The sequence below is a fragment of the Lampris incognitus genome, chromosome 5 (genome assembly GCF_029633865.1).
Source record: "Lampris incognitus isolate fLamInc1 chromosome 5, fLamInc1.hap2, whole genome shotgun sequence".
Taxonomy (NCBI): domain Eukaryota; kingdom Metazoa; phylum Chordata; class Actinopteri; order Lampriformes; family Lampridae; genus Lampris; species Lampris incognitus.
The window spans coordinates 5,831,897-5,848,354 of NC_079215.1; the positions used below are offsets into that span (position 1 = coordinate 5,831,897).

At 45.0% G+C, this 16,458-nt stretch overlaps 1 protein-coding gene across 1 annotated transcript in view; it reads right to left on the bottom strand.

Annotated features, from left to right (window-relative positions):
• Positions 1–16,458, bottom strand: part of LOC130113351 (ras-related C3 botulinum toxin substrate 2) — a 50,044-nt gene that overhangs the window by 3,678 nt on the left and 29,908 nt on the right. Inside the window, exons 4-5 of the mRNA XM_056280937.1 lie at positions 14,398–14,460; positions 4,479–4,638 (exon numbers count right to left, since the gene is read on the bottom strand). Coding sequence (XP_056136912.1) covers positions 4,479–4,638; positions 14,398–14,460 — 223 coding nt within the window. The remainder of the gene's footprint in view (positions 1–4,478; positions 4,639–14,397; positions 14,461–16,458) is intronic.

Genomic DNA, 16,458 nt, shown 5'->3' on the forward strand with positions numbered 1-16,458 from the left:
GAAAGTAATGCAAAAGTAGTGTAGTCAGTAACACATTACTCTACACAGACAGTAATATTGTAAAGTAACTTATTACTTCCAAATGAAAGTAACCAGTAATATGTCCAAGCCACTTATTCCAATTGGGGTCGCGGGATGCTGGAGCCTATCCCAGCAGTCATTGGGCGGCAGGCGGGGGGGCACCCTGGACAGGCCGCCAGTCCATCACAGGGCCGACACACACACACACACACACACACACACACACACACACACACACACACACACACACACACACATTCACTCCTAGGAAACACTTACTACAGCCAGGTCACCTGACCTACATGTCTTTGGACTGGGGGGGGGGGGAACCGGAGCCCCCGGAGGAAACCCACGCAGACACGGGGAGAACATGCAAACTCCATACAGAGGACGACCCGGGACGACCCCCAAGTTTGGACAACCCCGGGGTTCGAACCCACGACCTTCTTGCTGTGAGGCGACCACGCTAGTAATATGTAATTCTTACATTTTGAGAGTAACTAGCCCAGCATTGCACATGACTATATATTGAAAGACAACGCTCCTGACTTGTCAAACAGTAGCATGCCCAGCTCGCTGTTGGTTTTCATACCTTTTTAGTCACAAAGTTTTTTCCCCTTCCCAAAAGCAATAATTATATTTATTCTACTATTTTGCTGTTTTCCATTTGAAAAGGGCATCCTCTACTGATTTGTTTATCAAAACAAAGCTTCTGAGATGGAACGCAGATATTGAAAGCCAGGAAGCTCAGCACCGGGCAAAGCCATAGCTTTGCTATTGGTATATAACAGCTCTTTCCAAGCCCCTCGATTAAGTCAAAATGTTGCACCTGTAACCATCAGAACCATATGCCTACACTTTCACTGTTGACCTTTACTTATCCTAATTCGAACCCAAGTCCTAACACTAAAAAAGGCCACTGAAGACGTGAGGACTGGCCAAAATGTCCTTGTGGTTACAGAACTCAGATTGTTCCCCACAAACATACAAACAAACATAATTGAACACACACGTGTAGCCCGGGTGAGAAAAGGCTGGGTTTAGTACAGTTGTTAAATGCATGTGGTTTTGCTGTGTCATTGGGGATTTGCTAATGTCTGAGGTTCGCATCCCGTCTGCCCTGAAAAAGAAGAAAAAGAAGAAAACTAAGAAAGTTTAAACTACTAATAAGACACGTTAGCCCTTAGCTAGCTAACTGGTCTGACCCTTTAGCCGAGCGGTTAGTGATGTCGCCTTAGCTAGCTAAGGGCTAACGTGTCTTATTAGTAGTTTACAGTCGTCACCCTCCCCGGAAGCGCGCCCTCGCGCTTTGTTATTCCCGCGCTCCGAAGAGACTTCTGAGGATCTGCCCACTTCCGGATCCCACCGCTGCCACCAATGTAACCGAGGGTTTGTAGATGTCGCCTATACTGTATGAGACTATAAAATAACAAATACGGAGGTTCCACTTTCACACGAGGACCACTTTATTTGGATTCTTCCCCCAACAGAACTCCACAGCAACAACACTGCGTACAGCACTTCCGCTCTCTCTTCAGCCTTCAAAATAAGAGCTCAAGGCATATACTGTGGCGACAGCTTATAACAGGAACTTAAAATCACTAACAGGCAAGTCTAGAAAAATAGGTTACACAAGTTTGATTGGAATGTACATGGGCGCACACGCGGCATGGCGAGAGTACAACCTACCCTGTATGACGTATACGAGTGTTTTAATGGTTAATGTCAAACGTCAATAAGGGCAAATCTTTATTGTGATTGGACGGGGGGCGGGAGTAGACAAAACGTTGGGGAGGAAGAAGAGGAAGTTCCAGCGAGTTCGGGAGTGAAGGCCTGAAGTCAAGTGGCCTTCCACTGTCTGCAGTCTCCTCAGCATTACCCGGTATTCGGCTTTAATTGTGTACTTGTTAGAGTCGACTCTCATACGTTGATCAAACGTGTAAATTACAAGGTATGTTGAGTCAGATTATATTCAGAGGTTTTGAGGTTATGTACGTAAATTCTCACTGTTAGCTTCGTTTGCTAGCTCAATCACCTTACGTTAGCCGATTGCTCCCGATTAGCTTGGGTAGCTAGGCTAATCTCACCGTTACTTTAATGACGGCAGTTGTCATTCGAAATACGGTCTTTTACTGACAACATGTAGGAGTCGACTCGGTTTTATAGCACGTTTGAAAGACGTGTTTTATTTTCTCTACGACCCCAGTGTTTCTCACGAGTGTCTTGCTAGTCAGATATGCTAGCAAGTTAGCTTATATGTAAGTTAGCAGACCACAGTGTCCATTGCCGGTTGTCTTGCTAGTCCGATATGCTAGCAAGTTCGCTTATCTGTAAGTTAGCTGACCACAGTGTCCATTACCGGTTGTCTTGCTAGTCAGATATGCTAGCAAGTTAGCTTATATGTAAGTTAGCAGACCACAGTGTCCATTACCGGTTGACTTGCTAGTCAGATATGCTAGCAAGTTAGCTTATCCGTAAGTTAGCTGACCACAGTGTCCATTGCCGGTTGTCTTGCTAGTCCGATATGCTAGCAAGTTAGCTTATCCGTAAGTTAGCTGACCACAGTGTCCATTGCCGGTTGTCTTGCTAGTCCGATATGCTAGCAAGTTCGCTTATCTGTAAGTTAGCTGACCACAGTGTCCATTGCCGGTTGTCTTGCTAGTCAGATATGCTAGCAAGTTAGCTTATCTGTAAGTTAGCTGACCACAGTGTCCATTACCGGTTGTCTTCCTAGTCAGATATGATAGCAAGTTAGCTTATCTGTAAGTTAGCTGACCACAGTGTCCATTACCGGTTGTCTTGCTAGTCAGATATGCTAGCAAGTTAGCTTATATGTAAGTTAGCTGACCACAGTGTCCATTACCGGTTGTCTTGCTAGTCAGGTATGCTAGCAAGTTAGCTTATCTGTAAGTTAGCTGACCACAGTGTCCATTACCGGTTGTCTTGCTAGTCAGGTATGCTTGCAAGTTAGCTTATCTGTAAGTTAGCTGACCACAGTGTCCATTACCGGTTGTCTTGCTAGTTAGATATGATAGCAAGTTAGCTTATCTGTATCGTAAATACTCCGCCTTGTTTCAGTGAGCCGGTAGCTTGTGGGACTGAGCCGTAGTATACGGCAGTTCATCGCTGGATTTTGGTCATCGTTCCCGCTCTGTGCTACGTGGGCGTGTACAGAGCTCTCTTGGACTCGAACCAAGTCTCCCTGGCATCATCGTTCCCGCTCTGTGCTACGTGGGCGTGTACAGAGCTCTCCTGGACTCGAACCGAGTCTCCCTGACATCATCGTTCCCGTTCTGTGCTACGTGGGCGCGTATAGAGCTCTCTTGGACTCGAACCGAGTCTCCCTGGCATCATCGTTCCCGTTCTGTGGTACGTGGGCGCGTACAGAGCTCTCCTGACCACAAGGCGGCGCTACTTGTCCGACACGACCACCCACGGACATTGGTAAGTACAGTCTCATTCGGCTCTGTTGAGTGAAGGGGCCCATTGTAAGTAGCGCGCAGGTCGCCACGCACCCAAGCAACGACCAGGCCTGCACCGCCTATTAGTTTATGCGGCTTTTGGGGTTGTTTTATTTGTGTTATAAAGTGTGTGGGCCCACCACTGTTGTTACATTTGTGATATTGAGCAAAAGGTATTTTGCGTTTCGCTTTATTTGGGGGTACACTCACAGCTAGTGTCATATTGTCCACTAAATAGATATAATACTACTATCATAATCCTGGTCTCACTTTATACAGTTCTTTCCCACTCTATTCTATAACACTTAGAGTTATATATATGTATATAAGATAATTTTCCCATCTCAAAAGCACCGGCATACTTGGGATGCACCAAGGTATTGGTTGTGCAACTATTGACTGGAGTCACATTATTCTTTATTTGCATTTCCCTTTTTGTGGCATTTGACATAACTGACAATTGTGCGCCTGTTTGCATTGCTGCTGTCACAACTTTACTTTGTTCACATTCTCAACTTTAACACATTACCTGTTTATGTAAGGAGGTTGTCTGGTCCAGTTATTTCGTTCTGAATAATAAGTTGAGTTCATTAAGCTTAATTTGGCTGGGTATAGTTAACTCTTATTCAGAGTAGTATTTGTATACCAACCCGTACCCCCACTTTCCTAGTTTATTCCCTTTGACGGCGACTATAGACACAGAGTAGGGGGTGGACACACACACACAGACACACACGCAGACATCCTTCTTGGTTATTTTCTGTTCAAATAAAAGTATGTCCTGCCTTGGCATCCCCCTATAATTAGAATTTTAGATAAATAAAAATTGTTATTTCAATGTGATTTTCTCCATTACCATCCTTATATTCTTAACCTCTTGTCTGACGCTTGAAACAGTGTCAGATAAGGTTTTTTTGGGGGGGTGGGGGGGCTGGGCTGAAAGGGCTGGGAACTTCTGTTAGGCTCAACATAGGGGAGGTGCATGGGGTAGCTGACCTATATCCTTGGCCAAAGCCAAGCCTTGAGGGTAGGTGATAGGCGTTAACTTCTTCTCCTTCAGCTTCTCAATGGTCTCCTTGTCATCCCGCAAGTCCAGCTTGGTGCCCACCAGGATGATGGGTGTAGATGGGCAGTGGTGGCGCACTTCTGGGTGCCACTGGTGGAAGGGAGAAGAAGTTGGGTGGGTTAGAGGAGACATACGAGAGAGACAGAGAGAGAAGTGGGTGATAAAGAGGGAAAATATGTATGAGAGTCAGAGGTCAAAGAGGCAAATGCTGAGAAACTGTTGTTTTACATGTTTTAGCCCATATAAACTAAGTTACTCCTGATCATTTTCCAGAGAAAACCATAGTTTTAGATTTTTCAAATGTTTTTCTGCTTCCCAGGCAGCCATTGGTTTCCGTTCATTTCAGCATGGTGGAAAATCAGTTTGCGGAACTGTGAAACTTGCTTGCAATAGGCAATCCATCCCAGTGAACATTTAGTCAACAATTTTTTTTCATCACAATTAAGCTGTTGTTGCGGGTGGCGAGTTTTAGCGCCTGAATGAAGCTCCAACATCCAAAACTCCCGAGTCAGCCGCCAAACGGCGATACTTCTAATGTGAGAAGCTGCCAAATTCACACAAACCTTTCCACGGCGTCCATGTTTGCTTCACGTTTATCTTCCAGATTTCATTTTATGACAACGTACATAGGTCATGAATACAATGCCGTTTAGCAGCTGACTCTTAAAGCTCAGATGTCGAAGCCTCCCACCACCACTGGAACGCACCGCGCAGAAGGCTTCTCTCAACGATCTGTGTTTTCAGCTGCATTGTCCTGTAACAGTAGTGTAACTTCAACCAAAAGCAGCAATGACAGAATGTTCGCTGTGTTGGATTGCCTGTCAAAAGACATGCGTGTTAGGCTTATACTCCTGTCTGGGCCCCTGTCCGAGGCATGGCAAGAAGAACTGGAGCTGGTCCTCGGGCGCTGCATGGCGGCTGCCCACTGCTTCCAGTGTGTGTTGGGACGTGTTAAATGCAGAGGAGGAATTTCCCCACTGGGATTGAGAAAGCACGTCCGTCTTATCTTTTCCATCTCTTGTCTCAAGCAAGTTTCACGTAAATGCCAACTGATTTTCATACCGTGTTGAAATGACTGAAAATTGGCTGTCCAGAAAGTAGGAAAAAAATACATTCAGAAAATTAAAACCCTATGGTATGCTTTTTGAAATTGGTCTTAAGTAATGTTTGTAGTAAATGTGCTGAATCATGAACCAACACTGGTAAATCCCTTAAAACACCAAATGGTTACTTCAGATGAATCACAACCTTGCAGTTCAAGCCAAGTCGTAAAGCAAGTAGCTGGGGAGTAACTGGGGAGAGCAGCTAGTCACAGTGGACTAGGACATCCACTGGAGATCATCAGGCCTTAAACATCGATTGGTGTTTCCAGATATTAAATTGGACCTAACAATACATAATATCTAGGCAATGACGATAAAGTTGTAACTTCTGTCAACTCAAGTGACAGTTGGTCAAAAAGCAGTGGTTGTGTAAGTTAAGACTACCTTGTTTATTGCTCATGAAGTAAAGCTGAATATTTTCTTTAAAATCCCTCATAAATTAAGTCGAAAAAGATGATGAGGACATGGCTTTTGGTTGCTCTTCAGACAGCAACAATCTCAGTGGTGACTGGTGTCTGAGTCTCAGCCTTGGTCTATGGATAGAACTCTGAAAGTTATCGTCCTCCCTCTCCATCTCTCTACTCTTCTTTAAGTTTTTAGCTTCTGCTCCTTCACTCTTTCCTGTGACTTTCACTTTTCCTTAATCTGTCCACCCCCCTCCCCACCCCCTGTTGTTAGTCACGTTCCCATCCATCTTTGGAATAAATTTCAAGCGACTGAAACGTCGCAAAATAGCGTGATCCCCCCACACGCTATGTCCGCCTGGTGAAACTCCTCACTGTCAGATGAAAAGAAGTGGCTGGCCACTCAACATGTATTGGAGGAGGCATGTGGTAGTCTGCAGCCCTCCCCAGCTAGGCAGAGGGGGTATAGCAGTGACCGGGGCAGCTCGGAGGAGTGGGGCAATTGGCCAAGTGCCAAGTACAATTGAGGTGAAAAAGGGGGGAAAATCCAGAGAGAAAAAACTCAGAGTGTGTGGATACTGTCGTACATTATAGCTAGACATACTGTGTTCCTGACCGTACAATCAAGGATAATCTGTTTTTGATATGGGACATTATTCACATATCTAAGCTCCAGGAGCTGGACATTGCCCTTCTTTCTATAGATCAAGAGAAGGCTTTTGATAGAGTTGATCACTGTTATTTGTTCAAAACACTTGAAGGTTTTGTTTTTGGAGAACATTTTATTTCATGGATCAAGTTGTTGTATTCTGGAGCCAGTGCTCTGTTAAAGGTAGGCGGTAGACTCAGCCAACCTGTCTTTGTTCAGAGAGGTATGAGACAGGATTGTCCCTTATATGGAATGCTATCTTCCCTGGCCATCGAGCCTCTTTTAATTCAGCTCAGGCAGGGTCTCTGTAGGCCTTGAGCCTACAGGGACGAAATTCAACACCTCACATCATGGTGCGCTACCAACAATCTTGTTCTCAATGTGAAGAAAACACAAGGAGCTGATTGTGGACTTGAGGAGATCTAGAAGCTGCAGCCACTCTCCCATATGCATTAATGGGGTGGAAGTGGAGTGTGTCTCCAGCTTTAAATTCTTTGGAGTCCACATCAGCGAGGAACTTTCCTGGACATCAAACACCCAGCCCCTTGTGAAAAAGGCCCAACAACACCTGTATTTCCTGAGGAGGCGGAGGGGCGCCCGTTTACCCCCCAAAATTCTCACCACCCTTCTACCACTGCACCATAGAGACAGCATCCTGACCAGCTGCATCCCAGTGTTCAATTCAATTCAATTTATTGTCATTAAAAACAATCTGCAGGCACATGTTAAAAATGAAATGAGGGCTGTGGCTTCACCAAACAGTGCAAGACAGACACAGACAAACACAGCAAACCCAATATAAGATATACACACATGAAGACAAAAAGCCAACAAATTAGTTAAAAGAGAGCTGGATTACAAAATATTTAAAAATATGTGGTACGGCAACTGCACCTCAGTAGACCAGAAAGCTCTGCAGTGGGTCATCAAGGCGGCCCAGCATATCACCGGTACCCAGCTCCCAGCCATAAAAGGCCTTTATCACAAATGCTGCCTTCGAAGGGGTCTCAGCATCAGCAGAGATCCCACTCACCCCAACCATGGACTGTTCTACTCCCTACTCACTGGGAGGCACTACAGGAGCCTCAGAGCCCGCGCTACCAGGCTCAAAAATAGCTTCTTTCCCCAAGCTGTTGCCCACCTGAACCTGGCTACCCACTGAATGTCTGGATATTTTTAAATATTTCTGTTCTCATGCTCCTTTTTTAACTTATTTTTAGCTTTTGGTCTTCATGTGCCTATATCTTATACTGTGTTAGCTGTGTTTGTCTATATCTGTCTTGCATTGTTTGGCAAAGCTGCAGCCTTTATTTCATTTTTAACATGTGCCTGCACATTGTTTTTAATGACAATAAATTGAATTGAATTGAATTGTCTCTCAGGGCCAACCTTCTCAGAAAACATCACTAATTCAGTTAGTTTGTCAGCATATACTGACAATGTCACAGTTTTCATAACGAGTCAAAATGATGTTAAAATTCTCAAGCAGAAATTGGCCTTATACGAACAAACTTCTTCTGCAAAAGTCAATTGGTCAAAATCTGAGGGTTTATTACTGGGGGAGTGGAACAATAAAGAGAAGCCAACATTACCAGCCGGGCTCCAGTGGAACGCAGAAGGGATGAAATGCTCAGGTGTCTTTCTGAGCAGTGACCGCTATCTGAGCAAAAACTGGGAGGGTTTAGTTGAAAAGATCAGTGCCCGATTGTCTCGATGGACTTGAATCCAGCCTCCGTTGGCCTATAAGGGGACAGTCTTGATTGTTAATGACTTGATTGCCTCGATGTTCTGGCACCAGTTTACAGCTGTAGAACCGCCGGACACGCTTATAAGAGAAGTACAGAAGAGGCTGTTGAACTTCTTCTGGGGAGGCTTTCACTGGACCAAATATGCTGTGTTGTTTCTACCAGTGTTAGAAGGTGGCCAGGGCCTGATTGACCTCTGCAGTCATATCACAGCTTTTCGCCTTCAAACTGTGGAGCAACTATTATATCATAAACAACAGCTTTGGTGTGAAACAGCATCTGTGTTGCTTCGTAGGATTATGAATTATGACAAGCACTTGTTCCTTCTGGAACTAGCTGGCATGGAGTTCACTATAACACTACAACACCTTTCTATCAGGTTGTCCTTCGAGCTTGGGGAACAAGAGAGACTGCTCTCAGATCTATGGTAGTGTAGGAGAGGAACCCCTGTTCTATAACGTGCTGATACACTGCAGGATGCTCAGCTCTCCATCAGTGTATGGAGATGCCTTACAAGAGCTGGACTTAGGAAGATAGCGTGTCTCAGATCAGGAGGACAGTGGTAAACAGCTGACATTTTGAGCCAAGAGACTGGTTTTAAATCTCTTCGTCTAATGGAGAGTCTGTTGGAGGAAGTGATCAGTGCACTTCCTGGTGTCTTCAGAGAGGCACTAGGAGCAGAGTGTGGAGGGGTTCAGCCAGTTATGCAGCCTGTTTTTCCATGTTTGTCCATTCGTGCTGCAGTGGAGGAGCAGGAGGAAGTGAACGGAGCCCTTCTGTCTTTTAAAACACCAGAACTACAGGACTTCTCAAGAACATCAAAGAAGGTCTTGAATGCAGTCACTGTAAGGGTTCTCAGCAGGACATCACTAGGCTAATCCCTTTTTTATTTAGCTTGTACCCAAGTCTGGCTATCAACCTATCTCTACTTGGCATCATGTAAACTCTTGAATACCCTGAGTATCTCTCGCTGTTTTACCTCCTCTAGTGCTCTCGCTCCCCATCTCTTTGTAGGATTGTGAAGAGGAAATTAAAATTCAGCCTCTGTTCTTACCTCTCACCTTGGTTCCAGCCTACAGTCTTTAGGTCTTTCAACCTCTCTGTAGCAAAGACAGGTTGAGCATGCTGCTTTTGAGCAATGCACCATTTTACCGTTTCACATATTATTATCGTCACGTGGGGATATTCCATACTGTGAGATTACAGATAAATGGACTGATGGATGAGTGGGCAGATAGATAGATTCACAGGGAGGATTTCACAGAGAGACTACTTACCATTGCAGTCCCAGCAAGCTAACATCAACCAATAACATTAAAACCAGCAAACTGCTTTTTCTACATGTTAAAAATCTCGTTTCAATGTGAATGTATAAGTTGACAAAGCAGATTTGCCCTTGTGGATTGTGTTTTTTTGCTGACAAAAAAAAAAAAAAAGCTTATGGCTCCATCCATCCATCCATCCATCCATTATTCAAACCGCTTATCCTGCGCTCAGGGTCGCGGAGGTGCTGGAGCCTATCCCAGCAGTCATTGGGCGACAGGCAAGGAGACACCCTGGACAGGCCATCACAGCCCAGCCCCCCCCCCACACACACACACACTCTCTCTCTCTCTCTCGCTCTCTCTCTCTCTCTCTCTCTCTCTCTCTCTCTCTCTCTCTCTCTCTCTCTCTCTCTCTCTCTCTCTCTCTCTCACTCACACACCATCCTGATTGTAAACACACACACACACACACACACACACACACACTAAACAATCTATCAAACGAGCTAATTAATTGGGTCAGCAGAGTGATTAGTTTGCTAATACAACAAGATGAAACGTCTCACTAACCCCTGTCACTACTAAGTATCACCACTGCCACCTAGTGTCGAACTGTGTAACTTCTGCCAACGTATTCACAGTGGGAAGACGTGGGAACTAAGCAGAGGCTAATTCTTTCCATCCGTTTGTTTCTTTCCACCTTGTCTCCATGGTGAGATTTAATCGTATGAAACTTGGAAAACGTGCACATGTGAGACTCCAACAGAGGTGGGGGCAACATGCTTCTTCTGTGTGTGTGTGAATGGTGCGACGTGAGTCTCCCATGTGTGCACGTGCAGTCGGTCCTCCTCCCACGTCTCCGTGGTGATGGTGGTCGCCACCTGCACACTGCTTGGCATCCCCCTCATCACATTTTGGTTTTATATATCTTATAAATCCATATAATTTTGTCATCCTGTTTTAATGTTATATCCTTTTCTCACGACGACGTGTGACTCTCTCTCTCTCTCTCTCTATGCTATATATATGCTACGCTACGCTATGCTATATATATATATATATATATATATATATATATATATATATATATATATATATATATAAACTTAGCACAAAAAGTAAGGAAATGTGTGTTTGGTAGATTATTTCTTTGTTGTAACGATGCTTCTTGGCAATAAATCTTCTGTCAGGCAGCTGATTGTCAGCACCTGGGGTACCAGAAGCTCAAAACAAGAGTCAATAGCAGCAGCAAAATACACTGTTTCGCATTGGCAGAGAAGATTTGGCAAATGTTTCATGGGCACAACCCACATACTCAGCTCTGCTGCTCATCCCACAAATGCATGTTCCTTACACATGTGGCCCCGTTTAAAAGGGGAATAAACAGGCTTTCCAACGGTATAAGATTTATTGCCAAGAAGCATTGTTACAACAAAGAAATAATCTACCAAACACAAACTTCCTTACTTTTTGTGCTAAGTGTAGTATATATAGATATGTATATGTTTATATATATATATATATTTATATATATATATGTGTTTATATATATATATATATATATATATACACGTATGTATGTTTTTATATATATATACTATATATACATATATATATGTGTGTGTGTGTATGTATATATATATATATATATATGTGTATATATGTATATATATATATATATATATATTATATATGTTGGTCTCCATGGTGATGCTGGTCGCATGGCTCGGGTCCTGCACTGTTCCGGTGGCATCTGCACACTGCTTGTCTTCCTCCTCATCATATCCTTCATATATTTTATAATTCCATTATAATTCTGTTATCCTCTTTCAATGTTGTATTCTCTAAATTGTTTCATTCTGCACAAACAACATCCATTGCACATCTGTCCGTCTTGGGAGAGAGATCCCTCCTCTGTTGCTCTCCCTGGGGTTTCGTCCTATTCTTTCTCCCTGTGAAAGGGTTTTTTTTTAGGGAGTTGATCCTTATGCGATGGGAGGGTCTAAGGACAGGATGTTGTGTTGCTGTAAAAGCCGCTTGAGGCAAATTTGTAATGGGGCAGCGTCCGAGTGATGTCACAGCATTGCCGTTGCTATGGACGCGTCACAGGAAGTCAGACATGCAGAGCACATATAGCATGGCTGTGTTTACGACACCAACTCACGTATATGCTTCCATATATCCGGTAATATTAAATTATGCAAAAAACGAAGAAAATTACAACTGCTTACTTTTAATGTAGTCTAGTACATCCGATGTCTGACTTCCGTTTCCGCTAGGGAAGGGCTAAAAATAGCTCATGGACGCTGCCCCATTTACGATGTTAGGCTATACAAATAAAATAGATTTGACTTGACGGTAACACTTTAGTATGGGGAACATAAAAAAACTTAATTACTAGTGAATTAGTAATGATCAAGATGTCACTTTAGTATGGGGAACATATTCTAAGTAACAACAAATTAATTTACAGTAATTTAACACTATGAACACTTGTAGTTTGTGTGTTGTTATGTAAGAACAGACCATATTCATTAAGTGTTAGTAAGGGAGAATAACTCTTCTTGTGGTACTACCACCTTATAAAGGCCATACTAAGCAAAGCATATTGAGATGGTACTACTAATAAGCAATAATTCTTAGGTTATAGAGGGAAAACTCATAGTTCATGGCTTACTGGTTGTATAATAAGGCCATGCAGAATAAGGCATTAATGAGTACGTAATAATGACCAATTAAGAGCCAATATGTTGCTAATTTGCATGCTAATAAGCACCTAATTAATGGTGACTACGTTCCCCATACTAAAGTGTTACCGACTTGACTTATTGACTTCCGCTTCCGGTGTGGGAAGATGGCGAAGCAAATTCACGTTTGCAGCGACCTCACCCAGTGCCGATGTGGAAAGTTGGCGTCGCGAACTTAAGTTTGCGGCGGCACCACCCAGTACCGTCCATGCAGTGTCTTTGTCCACGTCTGCATCTAAGTTTGTGTCTACTTATGACGGTTGGGAGAGCTGGTGCTGGATCAGCTGGGAGAGTTTGGTCTGCTTCATCCTGTGGACCCAGGGACCACGGCCCTGCCTGGAGCTGCACCCAAAGAGGAAGCACTGAGGGCAGTCTGACAGGACGCGGAAGTGGGGCAGGCTAAGCCAACTGCTAGCCCGTGCAGACTGGCAGTTCTGATAACACTGAGGGTGGTCTGGCGGCGGCCTCGCCTGGTGTTGACTGTGTTTTTAGTGTCGTTGAGTGGAGTGCAGGGAGGTATGCTGAAGGTGTCTGGCTGGGAGAGCTGGCACTGGATCGGCGGGGGGAGCCTGGTTTACTGCATCCGGTCGGCTCAAGGACTACCGCCCTGCCTAGAGCTGCGCACGAGGAGGAAACACCAAGGGCAGTCTGACAGGACGTGGAAGCGGGGCAGGCTAAGCTAACTGCTAGCCCATGCAGACCGACAGTTCCGACAGTCATCCTGGTCGCTGTCTTGGACAGTGATTTTTAAAAAAAAAATTTTATAGGTAGGCTATATGTGTTTTTGTCTTTGCGTTGGACTGCTGTGGGCTGAGGGAAACAATATTTTGTTTCATTTCATGTACACAAGTGCATGAAATGAAATGACAAATAAATGTTCCTGACTCCTGATTATTGTGACGTATACAGCAGATCTACCTATAAAGAGTTGTTAACAAAATGGAAAGACTAAAAAGGAATGTTAAACAAAAATGCACCATGTGGGTGACTACTCATCTAAAAGACTTACAAAGGTCAGGGTTAGGATTACGATTTTGCAACTCATCGAGAGGAGCAGTCACTTATTTGTCACCAGGGGTGTAGCACAAAATTCTGGGCCCTGTACATAAGCAGTCTCTGTAGGCCCCTTTCCTCTTTTGTTTCTCACGCATCACTTTTTTGAGTTCTAGCATACTGTATATTATTTACAATCACAGTACGTTAATCTATTTTAACCTGACTTAACGTAACTTAACTATTTTGCAGTGATCGAAAAAAATTATAGTTTCACTTCAAACGTTGATGCATCTCAGGGTACTGATGCTGACAGATGCTGTCTGCGTGTGTTACAATACTAGCTAGCTAGCTAGCTAACTCCTACTGTGTCCGATAGTAAGAGTTAAGAGTTAGCTAGCTACTAGCTGCTACCTAGCTGTGGTAGTAGGAGTTAGCTAGCCACCTTTCTTTCATAAGCATCTAGCTCACCTTTCTTTTGGAAGAAATTACTTAACGGTTGTTTTCCCCCATTTTGCCTTCTCTCCCTTTTTTCTTTTCTTTTCTGGAACCCAGATTTTGCTTTCTTTGGGAAAGACATGACTTTGCTTTTGCTTGTATCAGCAGTCACTCGCAACAGGACTAGATGGGCTGCATTGAGAGATGCTCGTGAGGGGTGGACTAAACCATTTTGCACCTTTTGTAAGGGGTGAGGGACCTCAGAGAGGGGTGAGAGGGGTCTCAGAGAGCCTCCACTATTTTCTTCAAGTCCCTCAGCCGATGTATTGAGCCAATTCTAACTGAAGTTATGACACTAACTAGTTAGAAGTACAAATTTGCAAACCAAAACAAACTTTTAATTCCAGGCTTCCCGAGCCCTCCCACCACCTTTCTGGGCCCTGGTAGGTCCTTCCCCTTTCCCCCCCTCACTACGACACCAGTTTGTCCCAGAGGAAAGTCTCACCTTGGCTCTGACGTTTTCATAGGACGCTGGGCTCACCAGGGAGAAACAGATGAGAAACACGTCCTACACAGAGGGAAGGGAAGAGGGATGAGACAAGGAAGAAGAATGGATCAGAGAGACAAATGTAAAGCGATAAATCAGCAAAAAAATGGTGAAAGGGAACGACATAGAGGGGAGGAGAAAATGAGGAGATGCATATATGGTTATCTAGAAGGTTATCCGGCAGATCGGTCCAGGTTTCTTGAGCACAATCTTTTCCATTGTGTTTTTCTTATCTATAATATTTGCAGACACAGGGTGAACATGTAACCCAGCATCCTTTAGCTATGAAGTGACTCTGCTCATCAATGAACCCCCGTGTGGCATGTTGGGTTTACATCGTGGTACTGTTATCCAGGATTTTCTCAGGTAGACTTCCATCCATCCATTATCTGAACCACTTATCCTGCTCTCAGGGTCGCTGGAGCCTATCCCAGCAGTCATTGGGCAGCAGGGGGGGAGACACCCTGGACAGGCCACCAAGCAATCACACAGGGCCAACACACACACACACACACACACACACACACACACACACACACACACACACACACACACATTCATACCTAGGGGCAATTTATTATGGCCGATTCACCTGACCTACATGTCTTTGGACTGTGGGAGGAAGCCGGAGCACCTGGAGGAAACCCACGCAGATACGGGCAGAACATGCAAACTCCACACAGAGGACGACCTCGGATGATCCCCAAGGTTGGACTACCCCAGGTCTCAAAGCCAGGACGTTCTTGTTCTTAGGCGACTGCGCTAACCAATGCGCCACCGTGCCGCCCTCAGGTAGACTTATACTAAATGTCTTTGTCAGCGTCAACTAACTCTCTCTCTAACTTCCCATCTCATCACTGGGTGTGGGGATACTCAGTCATCCTGAGTCTAAAAGAATTTGGCAGCATCTTGTCTCTCGGTTTCAGTCAGTATCATCCACTGTGCTACTAACACTCAGAGGACAATGGGAATATTGGTGTTTTGACTGAGTAGGTGATATGCTCGTGTGTGTGTGTGTGTGTGTGTGTGTAAGCATATTCCTGTATGGTGTGGGAAGATGGCGGCATGAATTCACGTTTGCAGCAGCCTCACCCAGTACCGGTGTGGGAAGATGGCGGGGCAAATTCACGTTTGTGTCGGCCTCACCCAGTACCAGCGATGCAGTGTCTTTGTCCACCTCTGCGTCTTGAGTTTTTCTCTTCGTTTGTTGGCTGGGAGAGCTTGGTCTGCTGCGCTGTGGGCCCAGGGACCGCGGCCTTGCCCGCAGCTGCACCCGAGGAGATAACCCTGAGGGCGGTCTGACAGGACGCGGAAGCGGGGCGGGCTAAGCTAACTGCTAGCCCATGCAGAGTGGCAGTTCGGATAACACCAAGGGCGGTCTGATGGCCGCCTCACCTGGCATTGACTGTCGTCGTGTGGAGTGCGGGGAGGTGTGTCAGGGGTGTCTGGCTGGGAGAGCTGGAGCTGGATCGGCTGGGAGGGCTTGGTCTGCTTTATCCGGATGCCACAGGGACCACGGCCCCTGCCTGGAGCTGCGCCCGAGGAGGAAACACGGGAGGACGGTCTGACAGGGTGCGTAATCGGGGCCGGCTAAGCTACCTGCTAGCTCATGCAGACCGGCGGTTCTGACAGTCATCCTGGCTGGCGTTTGTTCCCTTGGACAGTGATTGCGTTCTTTTTTTTAGTGTGGATATATGTGTTAGTTTGAATATGTGTTGTACGCGAATATTTTTTTCCTAGGATGAATCCGGAAAGCTCACGCCCCCAGGCGCTAGGATTGGCCAGATCTGCCTGTCAGTCAAGGCCGATGCGAACGCGCAACAACTCTAACCCTAACCCTAGCCATGTTTGCTAGCTAACTGTTAGCCATTAGCCACGTTTGCAAGCAAGCTAACTGTGCCAACTTAACTGTGTGTGTACAGTAAGCAATTTTTTTTCCCCTAGGATGAATCCAGAAAGTTGACTGACAGGCAGATCTGGCATCTGAGGGCAGGAACTTTCCAGATTTATCCTAGGAAA